This window comes from Ascaphus truei, chromosome 10 (assembly GCF_040206685.1).
Source record: "Ascaphus truei isolate aAscTru1 chromosome 10, aAscTru1.hap1, whole genome shotgun sequence".
NCBI lineage: Eukaryota > Metazoa > Chordata > Amphibia > Anura > Ascaphidae > Ascaphus > Ascaphus truei.
Window position 1 is genome coordinate 59,262,352 of NC_134492.1, and position 20,539 is coordinate 59,282,890.

At 46.7% G+C, this 20,539-nt stretch overlaps 1 protein-coding gene across 9 annotated transcripts in view; it reads left to right on the forward strand.

Annotated features, from left to right (window-relative positions):
* Nucleotides 1-20,539, forward strand: part of NTNG1 (netrin G1) — a 343,984-nt gene that overhangs the window by 297,580 nt on the left and 25,865 nt on the right. For 3 of the 9 annotated variants that reach the window (XM_075617022.1, XM_075617024.1, XM_075617023.1), the window contains one exon: nucleotides 736-903. The exons of 5 other annotated variants lie outside the window; for them this stretch is intronic. In XM_075617022.1, coding sequence (XP_075473137.1) covers nucleotides 736-903 — 168 coding nt within the window. Of the gene's footprint in view, nucleotides 1-735; nucleotides 904-15,545; nucleotides 15,670-20,539 lie in introns of those variants that run through there. One more of the 9 variants, XM_075617030.1, reaches the window with a different exon arrangement.

Consider the following 20,539-nt stretch of genomic DNA (forward strand, 5'->3'; position numbering starts at 1 on the left):
CCAAAGAAAAGAATTATCGTTCAATAGAGCATTGTCTTCCTTAAAAGGGGCCCCACTGTAACGATGCACACCCCCTGTGTGTCAGAGCTCCAAAGAGGGGGGAGGGGAAAGAGCTTGAGTCCTGGAGAATGTGAATGTCATTATGTCACTGTAAATAATGTTGTTTATTTACATATTCCCATTCAAATTTAGATTTTGGGAATTAAAATGAATTCCAGAGTATCGCCCCGGTTTGCAGACATGGCCGCCAAACAACTTCCTGTCAGCCAGACAACTTCCTGTCAGCCAGCCAATCAGCAATGGCATTGTGCATTGACACTGACAGCAGCCATTTTATCACATCCCAGTAACGCTGCCTATATTCAGGGATTAATATCTTTAGAGCCAGGCAGCTCCCACTGCGAAGACCAGTAATGTCCTGAATTTGGAGACACCCCCTCCCATAAAAAATGAACCAAATAAAATCTGACAGGGCCACAATGCCATGGTATGGACACGGTGTTTAATGCAACATTATACAATGTTTTGTGCTTGTGAAAACAGTGGTACTGTGTCCCCACGGTGGTCAGTGACTGCCTGTCACTGTTTTATAGCAGCGACGGGCCTCAAGTGACGTCGCGGTCATGCGTGTGACATCATAATGACACCCTGTCCCCATGTACCGTCCTTACCAAGCATGCCTCCTCTCTCTCTCTCTCTCTCTCTCTTCTCTCTGCCTCCCACCTTCCTCACAAGACTGCCATTGCCACGGGCACACGCACCGCTGCAGTTACATCGAGGTGCTAAACACGGCGGTCTGCGTGAGCTGCCGACACAACACGCGGGGTCAGCAGTGTGAATTGTGCAAGCGAGGCTTCCGCAGGAATGCGTCCGCCAAGCTGGAGGATGAAAATGTGTGCCTAGGTCAGTGTTCTAACACACCTGCCGCTCGATGTTCTTGCCTTTGCATGGTCCATAGTGATGGGGGTGGGGTTGGGTGGAAGAGTTCAACCAGAAGATGGATTGTGGCAGGAGCGGTCAACTCCAGTGCTCAAGGGCCACCAACAGGATATCCTTGCTTCAGCACAGGTGGCTCAATCAGAGGCACTGAGCCACCTGTGCTGAAGCAGGGATATCCAGGAAACCTGACCTGTTGGTGGCTCTTGAGGACTGGAGTTGGCCGCTCCTGGCTTAAGGTTTAGTACCTCCGTAAACATGATGGCATCTTCTCCGCACATCTCAGCTTTGCGTTCCCGCTACGCCCTGCTCATGACTGTCTCCTTTCCACCCATTCCATCTCTACTGCTCTCTCTCCAAAACCTTCTTTTCCCACCTTCAAATCGACCTGAAAACGCATCTTCTGAATGAAGCCTTTTAATTGCCTAGATTCATGATGGCCACTGCTTCCCACACCCACCAAGACCATGCCCGCCACCAAAGCCAGACAGTGACCCCACCACCACCAAAGCCAGTGACCCCCCCCCCACCACCAAAGCCAGACAGTCACCCCCCCCACCACCACCAAAGCCAGACAGTGACCCCCCCCCCCCACCACCACCACCAAAGCTAGACAGTCACCCCCCCACCACCACCAAAGCCAGACAGTGACCCCCCCACCACCACCAAAGCCAGACAGTGACCCCCCCCTCCCACCACCACCAAAGCCAGACAGTGACCCCCCCACCACCACCAAAGCCAGACAGTGACCCCCCCCCCACCACCACCAAAGCTAGACAGTGACCCCCCCCCCACCACCACCAAAGCCAGACAGTGACCCCCCACCACCACCAAAGCCAGACAGTGACCCCCCCACAACCACCAAAGCCAGGCAGTGACCCCCCCCACCACCACCAAAGCCAGACAGTGACCCCCCCCACCAAAGCCAGACAGTGACCCCCCCACCACCAAAGCCAGACAGTCACCCCCCCCACCACCAAAGCCAGACAGTGACCCCTCCCCCAAAGCCAGACAGATACACCCCCCACCACCACCAAAGCCAGTCACCCCCCCCCCCCCCCCCCCCACCACCAAAGCCAGACAGTGACCCCCCCACCACCAAAGCCAGATAGTGACCCCCCCCACCAAAGCCAGACAGTGACCCCCCCACCACCAGCAAAGCCAGACAGTGACCCCCCCCCCACCACCACCACCAAGCCAGACAGTGACCCCCCCACCACCAAAGCCAGACAGCCACCCCCCCCTCCACCAAAGCCAGATAGTGACCCCCCACAACCACAAAAGTAGACAGTCACCCCCCCACCACCACCAAAGCCAGACAGTGACCCCCCCCCCCACCAAAGCCAGACAGTGACCTCCCCACCACCACCAAAGCCAGACAGTGACCCCCCCCCACCACCAAAGCCAGACAGTCACCCCCCCCACCACCAAAGCCAGACAGTCACCCCCCCCCCCACCACCAAAGCCAGGCAGTGACCCCCCCCCCCACCACCAAAGCCAGACAGTGACCCCCCCACCACCACCAAAGCCAGACAGTGACCCCCCCACCACCACCAAAGCCAGACAGTGACCCCCCCACCACCAAAGCCAGACAGTTACCCCCCCCACCACCACCAAAGCCAGACAGTGACCCCCCCACCACCAAAGCCAGACAGTGACCCCCTCACCACCACCAAAGCCAGACAGTGACCCCCCCACCACCAAAGCCAGACAGTGACCCCCCCCCACCACCAAAGCCAGACAGTGACCCCCCCACCACCAAAGCCAGACAGTGACCCCCATCACAACCACTGTACTTCCAATGAGTGAGACCACCTTCCAATGAGTGAGACCGCCTTCCAATGAGTGAGACTGCCTTCCAATGAGTGAGACTGCCTTCCAATGAGTGAGACCGCCTTCCAATGAGTGAGACCGCCTTCCAATGAGTGAGACCGCCTTCCAATGAGTGAGACCACCTTCCAATGAGTGAGACCGCCTTCAAATGAGTGAGACCGCCTTCCAATGAGTGAGACCACCTTCCAATGAGTGAGACCACCTTCAAATGAGTGAGACCACCTTCCAATGAGTGAGACCGCCTTCCAATGAGTGAGACCGCCTTCCAATGAGTGAGACCGCCTTCCAATGAGTGAGACAGCCTTCCAATGAGTGAGACTCCCTTCCAATGAGTGAGACTGCTTTCCAATGAGTGAGACAGCCTTCCAATGAGTGAGACTCCCTTCCAATGAGTGAGACTGCTTTCCAATGAGTGAGACTGCTTTCCAATAAGTGAGACTGCTTTCCAATAAGTGAGACTCCCTTCCAATGAGTGAGACTGCTTTCCAATGAGTGAGACTGCTTTCCAATAAGTGAGACTGCTTTCCAATGAGTGAGACTGCTTTCCAATGAGTGAGACTGCTTTCCAATAAGTGAGACTGCCTTCCAATGGGTGAAACTGCTTTCCAATGAGTGAGACTGCTTTCCAATGAGTGAGACTGCTTTCCAATGAGTTCAGACTGCTTTCCAATAAGTGAGACTGCCTTCCAATGGGTGAAACTGCTTTCCAATGAGTGAGACTGCTTTCCAATGAGTGAGACTGCTTTCCAATGAGTTCAGACTGCTTTCCAATAAGTGAGACTGCTTTCCAATAAGTGAGACTGCCTTCCAATGAGTGAGACTGCTTTCCAATGAGTGAGACTGCTTTCCAATGAGTGAGACTGCTTTCCAATAAGTGAGACTGCTTTCCAATAAGTGAGACTGCTTTCCAATGTGTGAGACTGCTTTCCAATGAGTGAGACTGCTTTCCAATGAGTGAGACTGCTTTCCAATAAGTGAGACTGCTTTCCAATAAGTGAGACCGCCTTCCAATGGGTGAGACTGCTTTCCAATGGGTGAGACTGCTTTCCAATGGGTGAGACTGCTTTCCAATGGGTGAGACTGCTTTCCAATGAGTGAGACTGCTTTCCAATGAGTGAGACTGCTTTCCAATAAGTGAGTCTGCTTTCCAATGAGTGAGACTGCTTTCCAATAAGCGAGACTGCTTTCCAATGAGTGAGACTGCCTTCCAATGGGTGACAAAAAGAAAAAGTATGCGCAGTCCCAACAAATCCCTCTGTATTCAGAAAGCGATGGTATCCCTCTGCTGCTCCCACTCTCCCGTGATCAGCGGGGTCAAACACATACACAAAAAGGAAAAACCATCAGTCAAAATTGAAAAACGTTAGAAATTGACTCAAATTTGCATACTAAAAATGACATATAGATACACATGATGAATATAAAATAAATGGATCCTAATAGATCTATTGACCCACACAGTCAGAGCACTAGTGGAGGTCCCCAAGTCACATTCCCACAGAACTAGAGATGGAATAGTTCAGGGTGCAAAATGATGTTGCTGCTTACATGTGAAAGGGAACACACCCCGTGCAGGACTGGTGAGTATCCGCAGCTGGTTGGGCTTCCGTCTTCACGTCCGCTCCCCACTGCGTGATGGCGTCACCTCTACGCCTTTCGCGTCATATGACGCTTCTTCAGGAGGTATGTCCAGTAACACCCATGGTGGCTTGATATAGCAAGACCGACATTCCCTCAGCCAATGGGATTGCCTTATTAGTAAAAAACCCTCCAATCAGTGTTAACAGCTGCCGAGGTTGAACCATCAACTTCAGTACACGAACAAACCACTAACTGTGATTACATACACATCAAATTGAAAGACAACACATCATAAACATGACATAAATACACAATGACAACACAAAACTAAACTATAATGATCCCTAATAGAGCATAGTGTAGTATAATAATATATATATATACAACACACTAATGTGTACTGGCTATACATATAAGCTAACACCTAAAAAAAAATAGCTATATCTACAGAAATAACAATGAAAGGCTCCTTACCCGGCAGACCAAGAAATCCAAGGAACACAAAGTAAGGAAGAGGCAGCACACTTGGTAATGACAAAAAATGTATTCAAAAGCAGGCACAGTCACCGACGTATCAGTCCTAAAGACAGGACCTTTATCAAGGGAGTGCTGATATAAATAATTATATATATATATATATATATATATATATATATATATGTAATCAAAAAATAAATAGATGATACCGTTCTGTGGCTAACGAAATGCTTTTATTTGTGCGAGCTTTCGAGATACACTGATCTCTTCTTCCGGCGATGTTATAATGAATGAAGCAAGGATTACTTAAAAACAGTGTCTCTTGGAATGTTATCTGTGCTGGTCCTTCCCCCGTGTGGATGAGATTTATGGCTGGAGGTGTCAAAGGGTAACTGAAAGCAAGTGAAGAAAGAGTGTGTATGTGTATCAGTGTGAATAAAAATGAATGGAGAGCCCACAGTATAAACTGTGCTCTACACAAGGTGTGTGTGGAGTGAGAGGGGATATAAATGGTGTGGGTGGGTGTGGAAATGTGAGAGTTTGTAGCACAACTAAAAGTGTGTGTGGATACTATGGGGTCCCTATTGGTGTATAGGGATGGAAAAATAAGGAGTATTAGTATGTGTGAGAGACAGCGGTGTGTGCATACATATAGCACAGTATGTACATACATGGCCTTTAGCGCTCATGGGAAGAGAGTTCGCTAGTGTCAGTAATGACTCATAAAATTTCGATCTCTGTTTAGGCCACTGCTAAGTGTCCCGAACAGTTGCATAAATTTGTATTCATGCAACCGTCTCTCTTTCGGGGTTTTAAGATTACCTTTGAGTATGGCAACCCTCAGATCGTTCATCTTATGGCAACTACTAGCGAACTCTCTTCCCATGAGCGCTAAAGGCCATGTATGTACATACTGTGCTATATGTATGCACACACAGCTGTCTCTCACACATACTAATACTCCTTATTTTTCCATCCCTATACACCAATAGGGACCACATAGTATCCACACACACTTTTAGTTGTGCTACAAACTCTCACATTTCCACACCCACCCACACCATTTATATCCCCTCTCACTCCACACACACCTTGTGTAGAGCACAGTTTATACTGTGGGCTCTCCATTAATTTTTATTCACACTGATACACATACACACTCTTTCTTCACTTGCTTTCAGTTACCCTTTGACACCTCCAGCCATAAATCTCATCCACACGGGGGAAGGACCAGCACAGATAACATTCCAAGAGACACTGTTTTTAAGTAATCCTTGCTTCATTCATTGTAACATCGCCGGAAGAAGAGATCAGTGTATCTCGAAAGCTCGCACAAATAAAAGCATTTCGTTAGCCACAGAACGGTATCATCTATTTATTTTTTGATTATTGAAGCTCGGCTAACACGGTACTGATACCTCTACATGTATATATATGTATATATATTGTGACAGAAACCAGGGGTTGGTAATAAACTCCATATACAGGGCTCCCAGGATACTGAACAGTTTCTGTCCTGTCTAAGCTGAACAGGGCAGCCTCGTGGTACAGGCACTCCATTCCACAGTTTGTCTGCTGCCTGTTTTCTGTCACCTGTCATGCTGATTAGAGTTCAGGTATATAAGACCTGTTTCCTGTTTCCTCTGGGCCCCGCCCAAGAGCCTGGAAGGCTGCTGAACTGCAGAGGGGTGAGAAAGCCTCTTTCCCAAATCGCTTCATTCATTCTGTTAGTTTGTCTAAAGACTGCAAAGGTACTTATTTTGTTGGTGGAAGTGGACAAGCCACTTCCAACTCTGAGTCAGGGACATCTAAGTTTAAGTTATCGCTCAGACGAGCAGCTTTTTGTTTGGCTTTGTTTTCTGTTTAAACTGTGGCAGTCTCAGTGCCTGGGACTGAATAAACCAGGCATAGCCTGTTTAAAGGAACAGTACGTGACGTCTCATCATTTAACCTACCCTAAAAGACCGTGTTCTAACAGTCCCGGACAGACGGCGGAGCCCCGGTTCAGCCGTTTGTCACATATGGTGGAGAATGCGGGCAGAACACTAAAAGGTCTGGGGGTTAAAGAACTTTAAAGAAAAAAAAAAAAAGGTTTTTTTTCTCTCTCTCCAAACAAGATGGAAGACGTGGTGAGTGCGCTGGTACGCAATGTCGCTGTCCAGAGAGACGCGAATGAAGCCCTGCAACAGGCGAATGCAAACCAGCAAGAGACAAACCGCTTGCTGAAAGAGGAGCAACAGCGGTTCGCTCAGGGCTTACAGCAGGAACTCGAGATCCTGAGGGAGACTATCAGTAACCTTCCACTGGCAGCGGCAGCCCCAGTTCCGAAAATGACCAGGGCAAGCCACTACCTTCAGAAGATGGGACCCTCGGATGATGTGGAAGCCTATCTTCTCACGTTTGAACGCACGGCACAGAGAGAGGGATGGCCAGAAGCTGAGTGGGCTGGTCTAATCGCACCCTTCCTAAGCGGCGAACCCCAGAAGGCTTACTTTGATCTAGAGCCAGCCGAAGCTAACGTCTATGCAAAATTGAAGTTCGAGATCCTCGCCCGCCTCGGCGTAACCACGGCTGTTCGCGCCCAAAGGTTTCACGCATGGTCCTTCACGATGGATAAAGCCACCCGAAGCCAGATGTATGACCTCATCCACCTCGCCCGGAAGTGGCTACAACCCGAGATCAACTCAGCAAGCCACATCGTGGAACGGTTGGTCATGGACCAGTTCTTGAGGAAACTTCCCTCTGCCTTACGCCGTTGGGTCAGTCGGAGTGACCCCCACAATGCGGATGAGCTTGTGGCCCTCGTAGAAAGGTACAATGCAGCAGGAGAGCACCCGCAACCCACAGTCGTGGAGCAACCCCACTACCCGAGGTTCCAGGACTCTTCCAGAGACGGTAAAAGGGTACCGGGGTTAAGGGGAGCTGAAGAGCGGCGACCACCTTCACGCAGCACCAGCAACAGTGGTTCGCACACTAAGGGCAATAGCCAACATGGGGAGCCGGGAAAAGGCTCTAAGTGGGACACAGACTATGTACCTAAATGTGTAAATTGTCATGAGAGGGGCCACACAGCAAAAATCTGCCCACTAAATGATGAGCCCATGCAATGCAACAGCGTGGAACCTTATTCGCTGTTGTCCCAATGTATGGGCCCTAGCCCAGAGGACCCCTTGAATAACCATCTGTGGGCATTTGTAAAGGTTAATGGTAAGAGGGTTCGGGCACTTCTTGACTCTGGGAGTATGGTCACACTAGTGTCCGAATACCTATTGCCCATTAAGAAGAAACAGGTAAACAGTTCACAAAGAGTGGCAATTTGTTGTATACATGGGGATAATCATGAATATTCCACTGTTGATGTTTTTTTTGAAACAGAATTTGGTTCTTTAGATTTCAAGGTGGGTGTTGTACCCAAACTGGCACATGATGTGTTAATAGGGACCGACTTTCCCCATTTTCTAAAAATGTGGTCCCCAGCTCAGAATAGCGCCCAGAGTTCAATAGCAGACCATAACGAAGTGTTAGAAGAAACAAATCCTTTCCCTTTTTCAGAAATGGAGGTTGACGAGGGCCCAAATAAGAAAGGGGAAAAGGAGGAGTGCTGTGAAATTCCCTTCCCCATCACTACTTTGGTAGGGAATACCCCAAATCAAGATGTTGATCAGGCACTTACCACCCCAGTACAGGATAAGACCCTCGCTGACCTAGAGGTCAGTCCTGGGAGTTTTAAGAAGGCCCAGTGGGAGGACCCCACATTAGCGGTAGCAAGGGGAAATATACGGGACCAGAATAGTACTCATGGCCAACCAGATAGGTCACTTGCTTACCCCTACTTCGAGGTAGAGAACGACCTAGTATATCGGGTTGATAAAAGAAAATCAGTTACAACTAAACAATTGTTGGTACCACGGACATTCCGTAACGTAGTATTACACCTCGCACATAGTCATCCATTGGGGGGACACCTAGGGGTGGAAAAGACAAAAGAAAAGGTTCTCCGAAGCTTTTATTGGCCTGGGGTTCTGGCAGAAATTACAAACTATTGTTCCTCATGCCCAGAATGTCAGATCACCGCCCCGTTCAAAGCATACCGCAGCCCATTGGTACCCCTTCCCATAATAGAGGTACCATTTGACCGGATTGCTATGGATCTAGTAGGACCCCTAATAAAGTCTGCTAGGGGACATCAGCATATATTGGTAATATTAGATTATGCTACCCGATATCCGGAGGCAGTTCCCCTACGTAGCACCTCTGCTAAAAACATAGCAAAAGAGTTAGTACTTCTGTTTTCCCGGGTCGGAATTCCTAAAGAGATCTTATCTGACCAGGGAACACCATTTATGTCCCAAGTAACAAAAGAGCTATGTAAACTCCTAAAAATCAAGCATCTCAGAACCTCCGTCTATCATCCACAAACAGATGGTTTAGTGGAGAGGTTCAATAAAACCTTAAAGAGCATGTTACGCCGGGCGGTCGATAAGGATGGGAAAAACTGGGACTGTTTGTTACCATACCTGTTATTTGCCATTAGGGAAGTTCCCCAGTCATCCACAGGCTTCTCCCCGTTTGAACTATTGTATGGCCGACATCCAAGGGGCTTACTGGATATAGCCAAAGAAACTTGGGAACACGAGGTTACCCCTTACAGAAGTGTAATAGAGCATGTTGCCCAAATGCAGGACCGCATTGCTGCAGTCCTACCCATAGTGAGGGAACACATGGAGAAAGCTCAAGAAGCACAAAGGAATACGTATAATAAGGGTGCTAGGGTCAGAATTTTTTTTCCAGGTGATAGGGTACTAGTACTGGTTCCCACCGTGGAGAGTAAATTCCTTGCTAAATGGCATGGGCCATATGAGGTCTTGGAAAGAGTGGGAGAAGTAAATTATAGGGTAAGGCAGCCAGGTAGGAGGAAACCTGAGCAAATTTACCATATAAACCTACTCAAGCCCTGGAAAGATAGAGAGGTCTTGTTAACCCTAGTACCCCCAGGTCCGTCAGAGAATCAAGAAACTGACCCAGAGGTTAGCATAGCTGAAACACTGTCCGTGCATCAGAAACGAGAGGTCCAGAGTTTAGTGAGAAGGAACAAAGAAATCTTCTCTACACAGCCAGGTAAAACTAACGTAATTAAACATGACATAGTCTCTGAACCGGGGGTCCGAGTTAACCTTAAACCGTACCGAATCCCAGAGGCCAAGAGAGAGGCTATAAGTTTAGAGGTTAAAAAAATGCTAAAACTAGGCGTAATTGAGGAATCCCAAAGTGGGTGGAACAGCCCTATAGTTTTAGTCCCAAAGCCAGACGGTACAACAAGGTTTTGTAATGACTACCGGAAACTAAACGCGGTGTCAAAATTTGATACTTATCCTATGCCCAGGGTGGATGAACTTGTAGAGAGACTGGGCAAAGCCCGATATCTCACAACCCTAGACCTAACAAAAGGGTACTGGCAGGTTCCCCTCACAGAAAGGGCAAAAGAAAAAACAGCCTTCTCAACCCCAGACGGCCTCTTTCAATATAAGGTGCTGCCTTTTGGCTTACATGGAGCTCCCGCCACATTCCAAAGAATGATGGATAAAATTTTAAAACCACATGTTCGGTACGCTGCCGCCTACCTGGATGATGTGGTAATCCATAGTGAAGATTGGCAGTCCCACCTTCCAAAGGTCCAAGCTGTGCTCGACGCAGTTCGGTCTGCTGGACTAACTGCTAACCCCGCTAAATGCACTATTGGTCTGGAGGAGGCCAAGTATCTGGGGTATTCTATTGGTAGAGGGTTACTCAAACCACAAACACTCAAAGTAGAGGCGATACAAAATTGGCCAAGGCCAGTCACAAAAAAACAAGTAAGGACCTTTTTGGGGTTAATTGGCTACTATAGGAGGTTTATTCCCAATTTTGCAACTAAGGCAACCCCACTAACCGACCTCACAAAAGCAAGAGGACCGCTAATGGTAAAGTGGTCCCCCGAAGCCGAACAGGCCTTTAGAAGCCTGAAAGAAGCTCTCTGTGCCCAACCAGTGTTGGTCACACCTGACTTCTCCAAAGAGTTCGTAGTCCAAACCGACGCATCTGAGGTAGGGCTGGGGGCGGTACTCTCCCAGGAGTCTCAAGGGGAGGAGCACCCCATCCTTTATTTAAGTAGGAAACTAAATCCCCAGGAGAAAAATTACTCCATAGTCGAGAAAGAGTGTCTCGCAATAAAGTGGGCTGTAGAGACACTCAAGTATTATCTGTTGGGGAGAAAGTTCCGATTGGTCACAGATCATGCACCCCTTACCTGGATGTGTCAAAATAGGGAGAAGAACGCTAGGGTGACCAGGTGGTTCCTAAGCCTACAGCCCTTTAAATTTTCTGTGGAACACAGGTCGGGGCACAAACATGGCAATGCCGACGGGTTGTCAAGGATGCACTCCCTAATATCCATGGTCGCTCACCCCTCGAGGTCTGAGCTGGGGGGGAGGATATGTGACAGAAACCAGGGGTTGGTAATAAACTCCATATACAGGGCTCCCAGGATACTGAACAGTTTCTGTCCTGTCTAAGCTGAACAGGGCAGCCTCGTGGTACAGGCACTCCATTCCACAGTTTGTCTGCTGCCTGTTTTCTGTCACCTGTCATGCTGATTAGAGTTCAGGTATATAAGACCTGTTTCCTGTTTCCTCTGGGCCCCGCCCAAGAGCCTGGAAGGCTGCTGAACTGCAGAGGGGTGAGAAAGCCTCTTTCCCAAATCGCTTCATTCATTCTGTTAGTTTGTCTAAAGACTGCAAAGGTACTTATTTTGTTGGTGGAAGTGGACAAGCCACTTCCAACTCTGAGTCAGGGACATCTAAGTTTAAGTTATCGCTCAGACGAGCAGCTTTTTGTTTGGCTTTGTTTTCTGTTTAAACTGTGGCAGTCTCAGTGCCTGGGACTGAATAAACCAGGCATAGCCTGTTTAAAGGAACAGTACGTGACGTCTCATCATTTAACCTACCCTAAAAGACCGTGTTCTAACAGTCCCGGACAGACGGCGGAGCCCCGGTTCAGCCGTTTGTCACAATATATATATTATTAATTATATAACTAATATCAAATGTAAGATGATTCATCTTACATTTGGTATTAGTTATATATATATATATATTATTTATGTAGATATAGCTATTTTTTTATACAATAAGGCAATCCCATTGGCTGAGGGAATGTCGGTCTTGCTATAATAAGCCACCATGGGTGTTACTGGACATACCTCCTGAAGAAGCGTCATATGGCGCGAAAGGCGTAGAGGTGACGCCATCACGCAGTGGGGAGCGGACGTGAAGACGGAAGCCCAACCAGCTGCGGATACTCACCAGTCCTGCACGGGGTGTGTTCCCTTTCACATGTAAGCAGCAACATCATTTTGCACCCTGAACTATTCCATCTCTAGTTCTGTGGGAATGTGACTTGGGGACCTCCACTAGTGCTCTGACTGTGTGGGTCAATAGATCTATTAGGATCCATTTATTTTATATTCATCATGTGTATCTATATGTGATTTTTAGTATGCAAATTTGAGTCAATTTATAAAGTTTTTCCATTTTGACTGATGGGTTTTCCTTTTTTGTGTATGTCTTCCAATGAGTGAGACTGTCTTCCAATGAGTGAGACTGTCTTCCAATGAGTGAGATTTCTAATGGGTGAGACTGTCTTCCAATGAGTGACACTGCCTTCCAATGAGTGAGACTGTCTTTCAATGAGCGAGATCGTCTTCCAATGAGCGAGACTGCCTTCCAATGACTGACACTGCCTTCCAATGAGTGACACGGCTTTCCAATGAGTGATAGAACAAAAAAGGCTGGGGCGCTCCCTAAAAAATGTAGTGTGTAAATAGGTGCCTTCCAATGGGTGAGACTGCCTTCCAATGAGTGAGACTGCCTTCCAGTGAGTGAGACTGCCTTCCAATGAGTGAGACTGCTTTCCAAGGAGCGAAACCATCTTCCAATGAGTGAGACTGCCTTCCAATGACTGAGGCTGCCTTCCAGTAAGTGAGATTGCCTTCCAGTAAGTGAGACTGCCTTCCAATGAGTGAGACCGTCTTCCAATGAGCTAGACCGTCTTCCAATGAGTGAGACTGCCTTCTAATGAGTGACACTGCCTTCCAATGAGTGAGACCGTCTTCCAATGAGTGAGACCGTCTTCCAATGAGTGAGACCGTCTTCCAATGAGTGAGACTGCCTTCTAATGAGTGACACTGCCTTCCAATGAGTGAGACCGTCTTCCAATGAGTGAGACCGTCTTCCAATGAGTGAGACCGTCTTCCAATGAGTGAGACTGCCTTCTAATGAGTGACACTGCCTTCCAATGAGTGAGACCGTCTTACAATGAGTGAGACCGTCTTCCAATGAGTGAGACTTCCTTTTAATGAGTGAGACTGCCTTCCAATGAGTGAGACTGCCTTCCAATCAGTGATCCTGCCTTCCAATCAGTGAGACTGTCTCCTAATGAATGATACTCACTCCAGATGAGTGAGACTGCTTTCCAGCCAGAGAGACTGCCACTAAGTGTGTATCCCTAACTCATGACATTGCGCTGATAAGTGGACACTGTGTATATCTGCAAACCCAACGTTCAAAGTGTTCTTGCATTGATGGGGGTTTGTTCTTCTGGAAATCAGATGTCAGATTTCACCTCGTACAAAGCTCCATGAAAATGACAGACAGGTTTATGGCTACGAATTCTTCCCTACAGAATTAATTATTGCTCTTCAATTTAATAATCATTGCCAGACTGCCCACCTCCGCCGTTACTCAGAGCCGTGAGGTTTATAGGGTATACTGAATATTTGGCACCGATAATCCCTTTATAGGTATGTGATGTTTATAGGGTATATGTATATTGGGTACAGATAATCCCTTTATTGGTATGTGATGTGTATAGGGTATATGTATATTGGGTACAGATAATCCCTTTATTGGTATGTGATGTGTATAGGGTATATGTATATTGGGTACAGATAATCGCTTTATAGGTATGTGATGATTATAGGGTATATGTATATTGGGTACAGATAATCCCTTTATTGGTATGTGATGTGTATAGGGTATATGTATATTGGGTACAGATAATCCCTTTATAGGTATGTGATGATTATAGGGTATATGTATATTGGGTACAGATAATCCCTTTATAGGTATGTGATGATTATAGGGTATATGTATATTGGGTACAGATAATCCCTTTATAGGTATGTGATGTTTATAGGGTATATGTATATTGGGCACAGATAATCCATTTATAGGTATGTGATGATTATCGGGTATATGTCTATTGGGTACAGATAATCCCTTTATTGGTATGTGATGGTTATAGGGTATATGTATATTGGGTACAGATAATCCCTTTATAGGTATGTGATGATTATAGGGAATATGTATATTGGGTACAGACAATCCCTTTATAGGTATGTGATGATTATAGGGTATATGTATATTGGGTACAGATAATCCCTGTATTGGTATGTGAGGTTTATAGGGTATATGTATATTGGGTACAGATAATCCCTTTATAGGTATGTGATGTTTATAGGGTATATGTATATTTGGTACAGATAATCCCTGTATTGGTATGTGATGATTATAGGGTATATGTATATTGGGTACAGATAATCCCTTTATTGGTATGTGATGATTATAGGGTATATGTATATTGGGTACAGATAATCCCTTTATTGGTATGTGATGATTATAGGGTATATGTATATTGGGTACAGATAATCCTTTATTGGTATGTGAGGTTTATAGGGTATATGTATATTGGGTACATATAATCCCTTTATAGGTATGTGATGATTATAGAGTATATGTTTATTGGGTACATATAATCCCTTTATTGGTATGTGAGGTTTATAGGGTATATGTATATTGGGTACATATAATCCCTTTATAGGTATGTGATGATTATAGAGTATATGTTTATTGGGTACATATAATCCCTTTATTGGTATGTGAGGTTTATAGGGTATATGTATATTGGGTACAGATAATCCCTTTATATGTATGTGATGATTATAGGGTATATATATATTTGGTACAGATAATCCCTTTATAGGTATGTGATGATTATAGGGTATATGTATATTGGGTACAGATAATCCTTTATTGGTATGTGAGGTTTATAGGGTATATGTATATTGGGTACATATAATCCCTTTATAGGTATGTGATGATTATAGAGTATATGTTTATTGGGTAAATATAATCCCTTTATAGGTATGTGATGATTATAAGGTATATGTATATTGGGTACAGATAATCCCTTTATAGGTATGTGATGATTATAGAGTATATGTTTATTGGGTACATATAATCCCTTTATAGGTATGTGATGATTATAGGGTATATGTATATTGGGTACATATAATCCCTTTATAGGTATGTGATGATTATAGGGTAAATGTTTATTGGATACAGATAATCCCTTTATTGGTACAGTATGTGCTGTTTAAAGGGTATGTTTATTGGATACAGATTATCCCTTTATTGGTACAGTATGTGATGTTTATAGGGTGTACGTACATTGGATATAGATGATGTTGAAGGGTTAACAAGTTTCTTTTATGTCTTTCTGTCTCTACTATCGTATTTTGCCCATTTCACAAATAAACAAGGCTCGCGGGACCCTTTCATAAAATATGTATGCGGTGCCTCAGCAGAATCCCTTGTTTTATGGTTATTTACATGTTCTTACAGCAAAACGTGCTATGTTCCCGTCCAAACCAGGATCCTTTGAAGCTCTGTAAATTTTTTCACACCAGCCCTCCCAGAAAGAAATAATACATCATTAAACCCACAATGTCCACGTCTCCAGTCTTCGTGTCTCTTGGATTTAGTTTGATAGAAACAGACCCCCAAGAAATATCTTGTGAAGTCATTAATCCCCCCAGCCTGTATACCAGTGTGTGTACAGATGTCGTGTGGGACCGTGCTATCTCAGGTAACACAACATACAGATGTAGGAAGACGTACTGTTTTTGGTGCCGGACGAATGTCTCTGCTTCGCGTCCCATCTGGAAGGATGGACTCCTCGCAGCGTGACCGTGGGAGCACTATCCCCACAAGTCGTGGCTTTAAACCGGAGATGGTAAGCCTTAATACATCTGTGTCCTGTTATATAGCAGAATATTAGCGTTACCATTGGATTCAATGACAGTGTGTGACACAGTGTGTGACAGGTACATAGTTACATTACATCTATATATATAAGTCTCAAATAATGTTTGTGTGTGTATGTCTGCTGGACAGCTCATTGGCCTGCGGGCCAGGCAGGGAGGAGACACACACACACACACCCACCACGCCCTCCTCCTCCTCCCGGTGGCCGTCACTCTCCCCGTCAGCCGGACAGGCCGCGCACTTCCCCCCTCCCGGTGGCCGTCACTCTCCCCGTCAGCCGCACAGGCCCCGCACCTTCCCCCCTCCCGGTGGCCGTCACTCTCCCCCCTCAGCCGGACAGGCCCCGCACTTCCCCCCCTCCCGGTGGCCGTCACTCTCCCCCCTCAGCCGGACAGGCCCCGCACTTCCCCCCCTCCCGGTGGCCGTCACTTTCCCCCCTCAGCCGGACAGGCCCTGCACCTTCCCTGCTGCACGTTTCCCGGTGGCCGTCACTCTCCCCCCTCAACCGGACAGGCCCTGCACCTTCCTTGCTGCACGTTTCCCGGTGGCTCGCTTTCACAGGTGCAGAGAGGGTGCGCAGCGCTCCCCGGACGGGAGGAGGGAGAGTAGAGAAGAGCTAGGCGCACGACAATCTGAGGAACGCGGGAGAGAGGAGCGGTGCTGTGAGTCCTGTAACACGGGAGGGGGCTTTGTGTGTGTAGGGGGAGGGGGGACAGTGTGTGTGGGGAGGGAGGGGGGGACAGTGTGTGGGGGGGGGACAGTGTGTGTGTGGGGGGGACGGGGGGGACTGTGTGGGACACAGTGTGTGTGTGGGGGGGACAGTGTGTGGGGGGGAGGGGGGGACAGTGTGTATGTGTGTGGGGGCAGTGTGTGTGGGGGGGGACAGTGTGTGTGGGGGGGGACAGTGTGTGGGGGGGGGACAGTGTGTATGGGGGGGGGCAGTGTGTGTGAGGGGGGACAGTGTGTGTGTGTGTGTGTGTGTGTGTGTGTGTGTGTGTGTGTGTGTGTGTGTGTGTGTGTGTGTGTGTGTGTGTGTGTGTGTGTGTGTAGAACACTGTAGGGGGGGGAAAGGAGCTGCGCAGGGGAGGGGGAACACAAACAGAGAGGGGGGAGCGGAGAAACAGACAGGGGGAGTGGAGAGAGAGGGGGGAGTGGGAAATTGTACTCCCAGGCAACGCCGGGTCTCTCAGCTAGTAGATACATAGTGATATAGTTACATAGTTACATAGTAACAGCTACATAGATGCATAGTGACAGTGACATAGATACATAGTTACACAGTGACAGGTACATGATCCAGAAGAAGACAAACACAAAACCCCAGTGACACATTATCCAATGATATCTCATAAGGGGAAAAATAAATTCCTTCCTGACTCCAAGAATTGGCAATTAGTTTACTCCCTGGATCAACATCCTTCCCATGTATACTTATTTGGTATATCCCTGTATACCTTCCCAAAAAGATGTCCAACCTTATTTTGAACAAATCTATTCTATCTGCCATCACAGTCTCCATGGGTAATGAATCCTACACTATAACTGCCCTTACTGTAAAGAACCCTTTCCTTTGTTGCTGGTGAAATCTCCTTTCCTCCAACCTTAAGGGAAAAAGTTTGAAAAAGTTAAACCAAACTTCAAGAATAATTATCGTTTAATAAATAAACGCATTTTGCCAAAGCCTGGAAAATAATCTGATCATACCGTTTTAATATCATTTTGCTGGCACACTGAGCCCCTGCCCTGAAGAGCTGACAATCTAATTTTTGGCACCGGAGGTACAGGGAGATAATATGATTTGTCCAAGGAGCTGACACTCTTTTGCCCGTTTGAAACCCGTCACTGTCCTTAGTCCGTTCTTACTAGGAGAGGAATGGGGGAGAACGACCACCCACCCTGCCCCCCTCAGACACTGCAGCACGTAAGAGGTTAACGATATGAATACTCATTGATATAAAGGCTGCCTGCTCTCCTCAGCACCCACAGACCTCACATGCTGCTCCGGTTTATTTTTTTGGCCCGTCTGCCGGCAAATACATTAATTAAAATCTTTTAACTAATTGACTTGAATTATCGTTTCTGCCGCTGCAGCTGCCAAAGTGAAACCATTCTCCTCTCATCTCCTTCCCCCCCGGCCCTCCCCTTCTCTCATCTCCCCTCCCCTCTCCATGTCTCCTCTTGACTCTTGTCTTCTCTCCCCCACCTCCTTCTCTCTCTCATCCTCTCCCTTTCCCATCTCCCTCCCTCTCCCCCCTAACCCCTTCCCTCTCATTCTCTCCTCGATCTATATAATACTCTCCCTTCCTCCCCCCTCTTTTCCTCCCTCCCCTCTCCTTCACCCCCCCCCCGCTCTCTCTATTACGTTCCCCTCTCTTCCTTGCTCCCTCTCCTCTTTCCCTGCTTCCCTCTCCCTCCCCTCTCTCCCTCTCTTCCTATCTCCTCTCTATCCCTCTCTCTTCTCACTCCCTCCACCAGCCTCTCTCACCTCTCTTTTCTTCACTCAACCTCTCCTTCCTTCCCTCCCTCTCTCCTTTCCTTCTTTCTCTCTCTCCTTTCCCCTCTTCTTCATTTACACTCACCTCCCTCTCTCTCCCTCCCACCCTGTCTCTACCTCCACTCTCTCCCTCCTGCCCACTCCTCTCTCCTTCTTCACTCACCCTCCCACTATCCTCTTTGCATCCTTCTCTCTTCCTCCACCTATTCTTCACTCACTCACCCTCCCCTCCTCTCTCTTTCTATCTCCTCTCTCTTTCTATCTCCTCTTTTCCCTCTCCCTCTATCTTCTTCACTCTCCCCCTCCATCTCTCTTCTCCCCGCTCCTAGCCCTCCCTCCCTCTCTAAATCTCTCTCATCTTCACTCTTTCTATCTCTCTCTCCCTCCCTCTTCCCCCTCTCTCCCCTTCACTCTCTCCCTGCCTCTCTCTCTCTCCCTTCCTCTGTCTCTCCCTCCACCTCTCTCTTCCTCTCCCTTTCCCTCCCCTTCCCTCCCCCCTCCATCCTTCTCTCCCCTTCACTCTCTCTCCTTTCTATTCTCCTGTTCTTTTTAAGTTCTTAATACAAAACATATTTTGTGACACGACACAGGACAAATGTGACGTGATGTAACGCAGCTCAGATGTTACCTGTCAGGTTTCGTGATGGTGCGCATGTCACAGATCAGTCCACGTAACGTTTGTTTATTATTGCAAGAAAACGCAATCCCGCCCTCTTCGCCGTTTTTTGCTACAACCTTTTCTTTATATATATTTCTTGATGTCCGTCCAACCGAACGGGGAAAAAAATGTTCGCTTCACTTTCATATTTTCGCCTGTCCGTAATATATATATACATACACACACAAACACACACACACACACACACACACACACACAACTTTATTTGAACTCCGACTAATTCGCGAAAAATGCAACTCTCAACATACGCCGTTTTCACGGCCGATTTGAACGATGGCGGAAAGTTCCGCCGTTTCTACGGGAGGTCCAATCTTTGAGTCTTCCAGCAAAGTTTGGTAACGTATGAGAGCACAACGGAATATACAATATACCTGTGAAAGAAAGCTGGGCCGTGATTTGGGTTGGCGATATTAGAGAAAAAGTAGTGTCGGCCATATTTAAGACTCCCGGACACAGTTTCTCTGATTTGGAAATGCTTGAAAGTCACAGAACCGGAGCAGAGGCTTAAGAGGCAATCCAACAGGCACGTTAAAAAAAAAAATTGTTTTAATATAAGCAGCCTTTGATTACCTTTATTGAAAACTAATTACCTAAGCTGCCGATCGATTAGTTCTCCCGTGATCGATCAGCAAAGATCCTGCTTCCCGGGCGGGATTCACTTAATGGCCGCCTTTCAGTTTCAATTAATCCTTCAGTCAGTGTAACTCAGTAGCTACAATGTATCCTGATATTACTAAGGTAACATTATTTATTGCTACAGTTTGCAGCTCAAACTGTTGGGAATATTGGCAACAAATGATCTCAAACAGGAAAGCTATAAGAATCAAAGGATGCTCATTATATTGAAACTCATTAAAAATGGGACTTAGAGTTGAATATATTTTTTTTATGCAGTAAGTATTATCTAATATAGAACTGATTTATTAAAAATAATATAATATATATATATATGGATTGTTCCTTTAAAAAGAGAAGAGCTCAATGTTTAGAGGAGTCTGCCGGAGACACAGGGTGGGAATGGTGCGTTTTCCTGCTGCTGAACAGTTACTGCCCTCTTTTGGTCAATGGGAGAATGTCACCCTCCTCTTTCCTGGGAATGATTTTGCTCAGCAAGTAAATAAAGTGTGTGTAGTCATTTTTACTTCCAAGAAGCTCAGCAGGTAACCACATTGGGGGTGGAATTCTGACAAAAAAAATCAGGCGTGGGAAACTATTGACCAATGAAAGGAAACTGTGCTTAGGAAACCAAAATAATATATGCAGTAAAGGCGTGGACTCCTAATCTCTCCTATTACCCTATATAACCGCTCCCTATAACTCCTCCTACTACCCCATATAACCACTCCATATAACTCCTCCTATTACCCATATAACCCCATCTCGATTACTATAACCTCC